The sequence below is a fragment of the Rhipicephalus microplus genome, chromosome 8 (assembly GCF_043290135.1).
Source record: "Rhipicephalus microplus isolate Deutch F79 chromosome 8, USDA_Rmic, whole genome shotgun sequence".
Classification (NCBI taxonomy): Eukaryota; Metazoa; Arthropoda; class Arachnida; order Ixodida; family Ixodidae; genus Rhipicephalus; species Rhipicephalus microplus.
The window spans coordinates 4,426,461-4,437,919 of NC_134707.1; the positions used below are offsets into that span (position 1 = coordinate 4,426,461).

The 11,459-nt window shown below is 46.1% G+C and overlaps 1 protein-coding gene across 1 annotated transcript; it reads right to left on the reverse strand.

Annotated features, from left to right (window-relative positions):
* LOC119165147 (uncharacterized) lies at positions 1-4,937 on the reverse strand. Its single transcript, XM_075870803.1, has 9 exons — positions 4,902-4,937; positions 4,782-4,836; positions 3,560-3,874; positions 2,008-2,304; positions 1,578-1,700; positions 1,362-1,510; positions 979-1,159; positions 535-830; positions 1-296 (listed from the first exon to the last, which is right to left on the reverse strand). Exons 2-9 carry the CDS (start codon positions 4,831-4,833, stop codon positions 114-116), a joined length of 1,596 nt encoding a protein of 531 aa, XP_075726918.1. The 5' UTR covers positions 4,834-4,836; positions 4,902-4,937; the 3' UTR covers positions 1-113.
* Between the last annotated feature and the right edge of the window lie 6,522 nt (positions 4,938-11,459).

Below are 11,459 nucleotides of genomic sequence, written 5' to 3' on the forward strand. Positions count from 1 at the left end.
GCCACTTTCCATGAGGCTCAATTTTATTTACAGGAATGGTTTATTCATAATGTAAGCCTATTTACAGGAAGAAATGAATCCTCTTCAGTGGCGCTGGAATGCTGGCACTCATGTTACATGTTGCAGTGGCTCATCGAGTAGCGAAGACGGAAGCCGCCCACGTGAGAGTTGGATGCTTCGATCGCATCCACAGGCTGCGGCTGTTCCTGCACTCCAGGACCGGAAGCCGGGTCGGGACGCTCAACGACTGTGATGAGGGACGTTTGCGGGTGCAAAAACGGCGTGTTCTGGAAGTGCTGAAAGAAATGCAGTGGGTGAGTATTTCTGACACACGGCCATCACCGTCCTCCGTATCGTCATCTCAATAGTTGCTATTTCCCTTCAATATTACTCTGTGCTGTACTCGACCAAACAAATCGTACACTGTGCAACAATAAAAGCCGGAACAAGTATTTTCAATCACAGTAGTCAGCAAAATAGTGAGTTGATGATTACGAAACTTGCAGTTAATCACTGGAATAAATATGCGCTTACCTGCAGGTTATGCGGTGAGTGCTTGATCACTGAGAACTGGTCCTTGACGAAGCCGACTTGGCTGCCAGGGCTAGGCTTGTAGGCCTGCAGCTGTTGCAGCATCTGCTGGTACATCTGCTGGTACATGGCTAGCGAAGGGTGGGAGATGACGGGAGGCTGGTGCGAACCGTGGCGGCCATCGTGGCTGACGGCCACGCCGCCATCAAAAGAACGGGTGGCGAACCCTGCGCCCACGCCACTGGTCGAGCCGCGAGGCTTAGAAGTGACCACGGACACGGCGAACGGCTGCACGTCAGCTGTAATAAGAACACGGGATTTGCACGCGAATTGACACACTTGCAAGAGTATACAGACGCACTGTGCAAGGATACACTGCAACATGGATGGAAGACATTGCACGAACGCCCTCATACTAGTTACAGTGTGAGTCACATGCATACTCACAGCTGACGGATCCTCCTGGGAATCCGTTTCCACAGAATCGGTCCGAGGTGGTGTCCTCGAGGAGGGCCCGGTTGGAACCGCTGGGCACGAACAGGTACGCGTCTTCGCAGTTCCGCGCTCCAGTCAGTGGACCAATGCCGTTGCCCATTTGGAAGAGCTCATTTGTAGTAGCTGGAGTGAACTGCCCCCACACACACACAAAAAAAAGAATTTTTGTGTCGACATAATGATAAACTTTGCAATCATACGGTAATTGAAAGAAAATCAGAACTATTTTTGGTCTGGTCGATGCCAATATAACAGATGGCGCAGACGCCAACGCGGCGTCTGTACCGTCTCAGATTATTTTTTGTCGCCGTTGTACGATTAGCAGTAAGTCTTACGTTGATCTGGCAGAGGCCGAGCTGCCTCCTGAAGCAAATGCTGTACTTGAGGCCGGCGATCAACTGCTGCTTGGGAGCGCCGGGTATATAGTTGAAGCTGTTGAACTCTCCCTGGGGTTCCGGGAAGTATTGCAGACACGAAGCAGGGGCTGTAAGTGCAAATAAGGGAAGATCCAGGTCAATGAAGTTCTTCAAAAGCTCGAGCTGTCAACATACCCTTCTGTGGAGAAAGGCAGTGAATGAAGGAGACCCGGATGTGCCACTTGCGTCCCTGCGGCGCCTCGCCTCCGATGTTGACGCTGAGAACAGCGCGGGTTGCCTCGGACACGTCGATGTACACTGCGCAGCAGACACACTATGTTGTACTGGGCGTAAGAAATCGTACACTGCGTCATTACTGGTCAAAATATACAGATGGCAGTTGAAAAGTTGGTTCTTTTGAAAGGCTAAAATTCATTTCAGACTACGATATTAACATAAATATCAAAGCTTCAGCCTGTAGTTAGTAAATATATACTAAGGATGATGCTGAAAAGAATAAAGGATCAACTGATAGACTTATCTAAGGTGTATACCCACTTCGCAAAAATAACAAGCTTACGAGACTGTGGTATGTGGAGACTCCCGGAAGGAATTTCTGGCTTACTGTGCTGTCCGGCGTTCTCTCCGCATAGGGTCGGGTACGGGATGCTGCCCAGATTAGTAGCCACGGTGAACACGTCATCGTCGCACAGACCAGCCCGTGGTCCGTTGACCCGTGGTCCCGCCAGCGAGAAGTGCACGAAGTCGAGGCGAAGCTGGCACACCTCGCGGCCGAACAAGACCTCGGCACTGCACAAGCCACTCTGACGGAACTCGCCCGGGAATTCAGGGTTCCGGAACGCAGTGTTGTTGCTTCTGATGGAGCCGCCGCACGACACGGCGCTGCTTACTTCTTCGGGCACTGCAAGAAATAAATTGCAACAGAGCACATACTGAGCTCAATAAAGGACAGACAACTGGGCTATGAATTTAATCGAAATACATTTCTAAGATTTATTCGAAATAGACAATAAAAGCGTTAACTCTTTCTCTTTGTCGAACCAATTGCCCCGTTATTACTACTTCTCATAGCATCCATTCATCTGCAAAGATGGTTGACAGCCTTAACAAGGAGCCTTAAGGTGGCGCAATGATTGGGACCAGATCTTTGTTGTAGGACTGTATGCCAAGACCAAGACGCCCAGTGATGTGTCACCCAGACCTAGAAATCGCCCAGAAAGGATGCCCAGAGTTCGGTAACCATCGGCTGCAGCGCACTTGTAGGCTACATGTAAGCTGCTGAATTCGCCCCCACAGGAAGCGTACTTGCACCTCGAAAGGTGCAATGACGTCATATACGAGGAGCAAGTATATGACTACCGCTCCCAAACATGTGAAAAAAGCCAATATAATGAGCTGTGCCCTCTGTTTGCTTGTACCGAGCATACACAATTAAAATGCGACTGCTGGTCAACCGAGGACGACAACGGTAGTCGCTGCCTGGTATTTATATGCACACCATACAAGCTCGCCTTTATGAACACACCAACCTGACTACGCAGGGCAGGGCTCTCCAGTGATCCGCCATCTACGCAGTCTTGTGCTTACTCCAGTCAGTTGCAGCGGTTATCCTGCCTACGCCCTACGTGCTTGGCCCATGTACATTCCTTCTTGATTTCTCCTATGACATCTGTAACCCCGGTTTGTTCTCTCGCCCTTTCTGTTCTAGCTCTTGTCTCTTAAAGTTGAGACTTATTTTCCTTTCCATCGCTCGCTGCGTCGTCGAAAAAAAAGCAGCCTCCAGGTTTCTGCTTTGTAGGTAATTACCGGCAAGATGGAAGTGCTATATATCTTACGTTTGAGGGAGCGGCAATCTGCTAACCATGATATGATAATGCTTGCCGAATGTGATCTTATTCTCATTATTTCACTCATGGTTCAGCTCCGCGGTTACTACCTGTCCTAACTAGACATATCTTTGTACAACTTCCAGGGCTCTATCTATCGCAACGCGTTGTTTTCTGCAGAGACTTGCAATTACTTATATATTAATTCAGTAGTCATGAGCTGCGATTCGCCTTCCCGGTTACCCATTAAGGCAATGTGATCGGCGTAAACAAAAGCCGTGAAACCCTCCTGTGAACACACGGAGGATAGAATTGGAGAGATCTGCTCACGCTTGCAACAGACTGTGGTAAAGTGGCAGTCGTTCGAAGAAAGTGTGGCCCCGCCGGTCGAGGAGCAGCTGTGCTTGGGCAGACAGGTGCCCTCCTCGATACCATCGGTGCTCTTGCAGGGGCGGCTTCCCCGGATGCGATGCACGATAGTCTCCAAGAGCGTCGTCGGCCGAGCCCAGTCGGGCACCAGACCACCGCCCACGGCGCTCGTGGCCACCTCCTGGGTGTCGGGCTTCACGAGTTGCTTGTGGGGCAACACGGGAACCATTGGCAGCTGCGGAAGCTGCATCGGTGGCGCGTTGGAGGCCGCCGTGCCTGCATAAGAGATCGTTCGAATTACTCGATGGCATCGAAGTGGTGGTACGTCAGTTTTTTTTTAGAGCACGGAAAAAAGCATGGCAGATAAAAACTGGACAGGCGCTAGTTTGCAACAATGTTCATTTAAGAAAAAGGTAACCAATATAGGCAACATGGCTTTTGCACGCACTTTCCAGATATCTTTTCGTATATAGATACGCTAACTTCTTACACGAAAGGCCAATTGGTGGTTTAGAAATAGTCATCCGCCAGCATATAAATCCTTTCAGCCTCGATTATTTCACGTGTCCGCTGACCTCTGCGCGTACCGACAATTGAACTCTCACATCGACATGCACGTGGTACGGACATCTGCACTTGACTACAATGCATGCAGTGGGCATCGAAGAGTTCACCCCTTTTTTTCTTTCATGTTTGCTCTTTTTTTGGTGCGCTAAATAACTACGGCACATTTTAATTAGTTGCAGCAATCTATGATGCTTGGGGGACTGACAAAGTTGTACAGTAAACAACGGCATATTTCGGTCGACATGGGTCTGTAGTTCGAACGGGTGAGTGCAAGAAAATCAATACTGCTGGCTTCTCGTTGCGCATTTCGTGCGGCCAGTCGATCGCGTACTCTAGCTATTATTCTAGTATAGCCATTCCACCACTACATTGATGATAAATTGGAGGGAAACAGCGCGAAAGACTAGGCAAAGAAGCTCCCAAGCAACCATTTTGGCTGGATGATAAAACAACGAATCCTTATGTACGTTGGCGGTGCACGGACACTTAGGAGAAATGCACACTACGGCCTCACCAGAGTTGATATTCAGCTGAATGGAAGACAGCGCTAAATTATGCTTTCTGCTAACTCTCGTAAGAAACCCTATATCAACAAACATGTAGCTTAATCACTCACCCAGAGCGAAGACGACTACGATGGCGGGCAGCATGACTAGAGCACACTTCATGACCTGGAAAGAACAGAAGGCACAAATTTACACTAGCGTTCAACAGGGAGGCCGTCAGCTGGACCTACTAGTTCGAGTGTGACCTGGATGGCAGGCGACGTCCGAATGAGCTGGATTCTGCGCGCTGCTAGAAGTCTATCGCGCGATCACGTGGCACTCCTTCCCGTGATCCTCTGGGCGAGCGCTGAGGAGGAATGGCACAATAGGATCTATTCTATCTAGGGAGCTACTCTCTCCCTGTGACATCTTCATTGGATGGTATTCCAGTCACGTGTTCAGTTGAATAGGGTATAACGATGCACGCCCTCTCCTTATGCCCCGCCCTTACGGAGGGGCAAGGAGAAGGTGTTTGCTTCTCGCCCTTTCCGCTTATACTTGTGCAGCGCTTGTTGTTGTTGTTTTTTGCCGTTGTTTTTTATCACGTTTGATTTTTCAAGTAAATCGAACAGGAATACACCGCATCAAATACTAATCAAATATAGCACGCTGGAAAGTTGGGCCAGTTGGTTAGGAAATATAGCTCGCTGCCCTGTTATTTTACAACATATCATTCCAGACAAAGCTACGCGCACTTTATGAAAAAATAGTATACATTTCTTTTCAGTGACAAATAAAAATCAGGACTATACAAGCTGAGAAAATTTCGTGCGCAGTGGTGACTAGAACGTTCTTAATGTTTTGTGATTGTAGGAAGAAATAAAGCGGCGACTTCAGTGATCCAGTTATAATGAAGAATGCATTCATCCAAGGTTCAAGACAGGTGCCACAATCGTGACAGAAATAATTTTCTGTAAGGCTTACATAAATATTGATACATGCTTTGTTTATGTATAATATATTTTTAACATGAGTGGTATGACTTGTACATTCGTGCTCAATTTTTCATCTATCACTTGTCACACATGTCTCCGGGGCCCAGACAAGCTATTTTATTACCATCTAAGATGCACCATCTAAGATGGTGCATCTTAGGAAACCATCTAAGATGCACGTTTATTTTTTATTTTATTCCAGAAATAATGGATGTACAAATGAATGAATAAATATTTTGTTGAGTTGATTCTCAAGCCTTGGCCGGTTTGCTTGCTTTTTTTAACGTTGACACTGTGTTTTGCGAAGTTCATAAAAGCACTGTCGTCTGTCTGTCTCAACAGCTAATCAGAAATCGCCTCGCGACGACCTCCAGTTGCCTTTGTGTTCTACTGAATAGTCACCTTGGTGACTATTCAGTAGAACATTAAGTCGTAGAACATTAAGTCTTAGACTTAATGTAAGGCCTAATTGTTAGATTTGTTAGCAACAACTATAATTCCTTTGCAAGCATCACAGAAATGAAACAACCATTGAATTGGGAAACACTGATGGTAAGGAGGCAGAAACTGAGGCTTAAATTTCTTCATTGTATATATTATAATAGAAATGCTATTAACCCTCTCGATTATCTGTTGACACCAACGTACGTCTCTAATCGTCAAGACCATTCACAGAAAATATTAGAATACCACTACAAAACCCACTCTTTGGGTAGTTCTTTTTTCGTAAAAACAATACAGGAATGGAACCGTCTACCGGATGATCTCGTCAATGAAACTGATAATGAATCCTTTTTTTCTTCCTTGTAACAATGCCTACAATATCACTGCCACTAAGAATGGTTTGTTGTCTCGAAGCGTGTGCGTGTTTACAAATGCATGACTGCGACGTTGTTTTCGCTCACCAATATTCGTGTGTGTTTTTTTCTTCTCTTAAAATATCTTGAGTGCTGTTGTATTTGTTGTATATATTGTTTTGATTGAAACTATGTAGTCAAATTATTATGTGTACCTCCCCTACGTAATGCCTCACGGCGATGTAGGTGAAATGTAAATAAATAAATAAATAAATAAATAAATAAAGTAGCTTTATGCAGCGCCCTGCGAAATGGTGGGATGGGCCGGGATCCCGCCTTTGACCGAGGGTTGCTGGCCCTCAGCGGCTTCATCAGTCCAGTTGTTCCACGTCCGAGCTGAGCAAGTGCGAGCGGAGGCTATCGCTGTTTGAGGCTACATCACGGTTATTGTTTATTATGCCTGGACATTCCAATAGTATGTGTTCTAAGGTGACCCTGCCGTCGCAATGTCCGCACTATTCGAAATTATTGCAGCGTCCTCTGTACGGCTTGCATCATGATCACGTCGTTTTGGCTCACAGAACCCTATATAGTATATATTATAACTGTAGAGGTTATCATCTAAGTTAAACACAGGCTCCATCGAAGGTGGTCTAGTTAATTGGTTATGATGCGTTTGCTTCGTGGTCGTCTGATGCTCGAAGGTCCGTGTGTTTAACTAAGAGGTCCGCCAATCTGCAATGTCTCTCAATCATATTATGGTTGCGGGACTAAAACCACGGCTGTTATGTTATAACAAGAAAGCTACGTCATGGCCTCATTGTGAATTGACATATGCATGCATTTCGAGGCCTCAAACGAATGATTTTCTTCTTTACAGTTTACCGCTCGCAGCGGTAGTTTTTTTATTACTTTTAATTGATGGGACCTGTCACGTGTTTAGGTGGTTTCCTTTTGCGCCTTAAAAAATAAGTAAAAAGGCGATGCCGAAATGTATAGCACACAGTGCGGGGCAACGACAGCCCACAATCAGTTAAAGTTGTAACAAAAGAAGTGCACAGCGGGAAATGTACAAATAGGCAAGTACATTTTGGATTCCCTTGTAGAGATACAAGAGGCAGTTCTGTAGGTGGTACAACGTGCAACTTCAGTTTCATAACACAACTTATTGATGTAATAACAAAACTTAATGTCAATCATTGAGCCTTCAGAAGACACTAAGATTCAGTACTTATACCTGAGCGATACTTTAATAAAAATATTCAAAGCGGCTTTTTTTTTCATTAGGAGCCGATGTTATACATGGACTACGAGTTTTTATCGGGGGGGGGGGGGGGGGAGTTGTCTGCTATCTAATATCTGTAAGTTTTGATTTCAGTGTAAAACTCCAGCTAGGTGACAAACCTTGCAGTCATATCCGGTCTTGTCATCGGTCTGTTATCTATGAGTGTACTCCGCGCAATTATCAGTCTTGGATGATGGACGAGGTTCTTATCGCAGTAACCTTCAATTCCTCCCGATGCTTCACTTGCCAAATTCACGATATCATTCAGGCGCGCCGTCTTAATTTATGCTACTCTCAACGGGACCTCAATTCACGGGTGTTTCTCGCATTTCGCCCTCATCTACATGCGGTCGTCATTGCCGGAACCCAGCTGGGCACTCGTGCTATGCTGTCACTGCAGATGGGTGCTCATTTTCGATTACAAGAGCACTGTGCTCTTAATTGTGTACTTGGCCTCAGACAAGCGGAAGTGTTATTTCTGTCCGCCCGGATTTGGTTGCACTGGTACTTTTTTTATTCATGGCTCTGTAAAGAACAACGCACAATACCTAAGCTCTGTACCAGTGAACTGCCCGTGGCGGTGGTCTATAGTGGTTTGGGTACTGGACCCGGAGTTCGCGTGATCGAATGCAGGCCTCAGTGGCCGCGTTTCGATGGGGCCCAGAACGCTTGAAGCTCGTGGGCCTAGATTTAGCAGTTAAAAAGGTCGGAGCCCTCGACAACGGTGTCTGTTATAATCATGTCGTGATTTTGGGACGTTAAAATAGGCCTATAAAGTATTAGAGATAACAAGCGTGGTAATCAAATAGTAATTAGGGAAGGGGATATAATTTGTGATGTTCGTGTAGAGGCAAAACCCAAGGATCGAACAAAGAACAAATGTGTGGTTGAAGGAAAAGAAAAAGGCGCAATCCTCTGCAGCCCTTGCGGGAGCACGGCAGTGCCTTGGGAAGTGGGGGAGGGGAGAAAAAAGACTTGAAGTAGGTAGAAGGAATAGGTTTGGAAGAATGTGAGAAACAATGCTTGGTCCAGAGAGAGAAAGAAAAATAACTTTGGAGGAATGCAATCTTGGGAAGTTTTTGCATGTCATCCACAGAGCTCACCGAAGTTCTGCCATTTTAGCCGAATTCCTTTTGAGTCACATCAATAAATTTTTTTTTGGGGGGGGGGGGGGGAAGATAACTAAAAAAAGCTCCCTCACAGCCACCTTCATACTTCGCAGGAACAAGTAAACAAGCAGGTTGTACGGAGTAAACACGCTATGCATGCTGGGCAACATGTCCCGACAGGGCAGCCAATATACAATGTAAAAAAAAAAGTTTGTCTTTTTAGTCACCGGTGTCACGTGATATTGTCCACCGCCTGTCTTCGAGACCACATGTGGCAGCGGCCCGAGTTTGGCAAACCCATTCTATGTGCGAATCTCATTTGCTGTGAATGCCAATGTGCCAGTGTAGTAGCAACGAAAAAAATAAATATATAAAATAGAACCATCCGGACCACATGTCCCTGTTGTCAATCGTTTTTGACTGACCATTTCCTGCCTTTTGTACACAGTTCACCCACGTCTCTGGGGGAACGATGCGACAGTCAGTGTTCGATTGCTTGAATTTCAGGGATACCAACCGGTTCGTCTATAAACCGAAGTAGCAACTGGGACCTGAAATTCCTTGGCTTTCACTTTGCTCATGGACACACAGAGTTCCAGGCACGTGTTACAGCCGTGAACGCGTCCTCGGATAATGACGGAGGGAATGTGAGAGGGCCGACCGGGGCATCTCGTCGTGGCTGTTGTACTGAAAGGTACTGGGTAAGGGGTGACCAGAGGTGAAGATGAGCTGCACCTGGCGCCCGGTCATGCGAGCACCCTTCCCGAGGATACCTTCGACGCCTCTGTCTTTCTCGGGACGAGGCGCTGGGCCCACCTTTTTTCAAAGCATCCCGAAATGCACACTCACGCATGCCTTTCCTCTTCAGGGCAAACCAGGACTGAGCGCGAAGAATAGTGGCTACAAAGGACAAGTGTTAGTCAGACTGCTCTGTTCTTTTTTTTTTCTTGCACATTCCTGAGTAAGGGGGATCACGAATGCTTTCCTGGAATTTATGAACCTGCAAGCTTTCTATATAAAAAAAAAACGGCCGGGCAGTTCTAAAACTGGAGAAATTGTTTTTACTACATTGCTTCTCGGCTAAGAGCCGCTCGGGTGCGGCCACGGTGTTTCACTAACTCCAATGGTTTATTGAAGCTTTTATACCTTATTGATTACGGCTGTGTAGAAATTTTAATCAGGTATATTGCAGCGCTGGCCGAAATGGAACTTTTCGTGTAACACAAACGATGTACCCTGAAGCATTCCCAAAGCTGCGCGTTTAGTGATTACACAGGTGGCAGCTCCTTTTTTTATATTTTTTTAGTTAGCACAACAAAACACGGCCCACTGTTCAAGCAGGAAAACGCTGGACCCGTCTATATGCAAGGACCACAGCCGCTGGATGGAAGAGCGCATTTTCATCCAGCGGCCGTGCAAGGACCCACTCAATGAATGGTCGGGCTCAGCAAACGTTCAGAATATATTTCTATTCACTTCCAACGTGTACTGTTGGTATGCTCGCCCGCGCTCGCTTTTTTCCTCCCTTCATCCCCCCCGGATACAAAGCTTGGTTCATCACAGTGCCTCATTCCCTGTAGGTATGTGGCTGACTTTGTGTCCCTCTGAGGTGACTGGGCGGGGAGGGGGGGGGGGGGGGGGGTGCCCACCACCTTTTTGCCTCTCCCATGCTTGTTGTGTGGCACGTGTGTGAGAGACCAGACAATACTCATGCACACAACATGAGTCACAGCCTTGTGGGGTCACGCCACCAAGCCTCCTACACTGCTATAGGTCACGGCCAAACTCTGCGCTTAGAAACCGAAAATTCTCCCCATAAATTTAATATTGCCTTACTTATGCCATTCTGAAAACGGCATAAATAAGGCAATATTAAATTACTCAGCGAGAATAAATGAATCTTAGTGCGTGTAACATGGCGGGCACCAAAGAACGTGCAAGCCACAAATATGGTGGCACCACTACTGTAAATTGTCGAAACGCCGCCATTTTGGGCTGTTCACCCAATGCTTTCTTCTTTGTGTATAACACGATGTGAGTTAGTGAGGCCACGAAACATCGCATTAACCGACCCAAGCATTTTTATGCGTCTACCGCAACACTGTCCGTTTAGATGCAAAACAAAATGCTAATGGTTCAATATTGTGACACTGAAACCCATTCATAAAATGATCTATACTTAAAGTGATTCAGAAAACATTATAGGCTGATTTTATTCATTTATTTTGACGTGACCGAGTCGCGCTAAATGTGTTGGCTTCTGTGTAAACTAATGCTTCGTCGCTGTGGCATCCTGGATTTTGCCAATTTCAACGCTCTTATGGGACTGTATTTTGTGTTTTTTTGTCGCTACGTTATAGATTAACATGAGCTCTCCCTGGATCATATTTTATGCAACGGTTACTTATTGCAGTGATTTTGACCTATCATCTGTGAAAAGGAACACCAGGCACCATGTAGAAGCCCTAACAACTATAATGTAGAAGCTGCAAACGCTGTAATGACCACTGTACCATATTTGCTAGATTGAATATAATGATTCAAAAATAACATAAGAGAACACGCAAACCAACACACACTCATTGACACAAAAATAACACAAAGCTGTCAAATCTTTATGAAC

Coding starts and splice junctions, on each gene's coding strand:
- LOC119165147 (XM_075870803.1), bottom strand. CDS start 4,833: ATGAAGTGTGCTCTAGTCATGCTGCCCGCCATCGTAGTCGTCTTCGCT. Junction 3,875..4,781: donor CGTAGTCGTCTTCGCTCTGG/GTGAGTGATTAA, acceptor TCTCTTATGCAG/GCACGGCGGCCTCCAACGCG. Junction 1,160..1,361: donor TCGGCCTCTGCCAGATCAAC/GTAAGACTTACT, acceptor GTGTGGGGGCAG/TTCACTCCAGCTACTACAAA.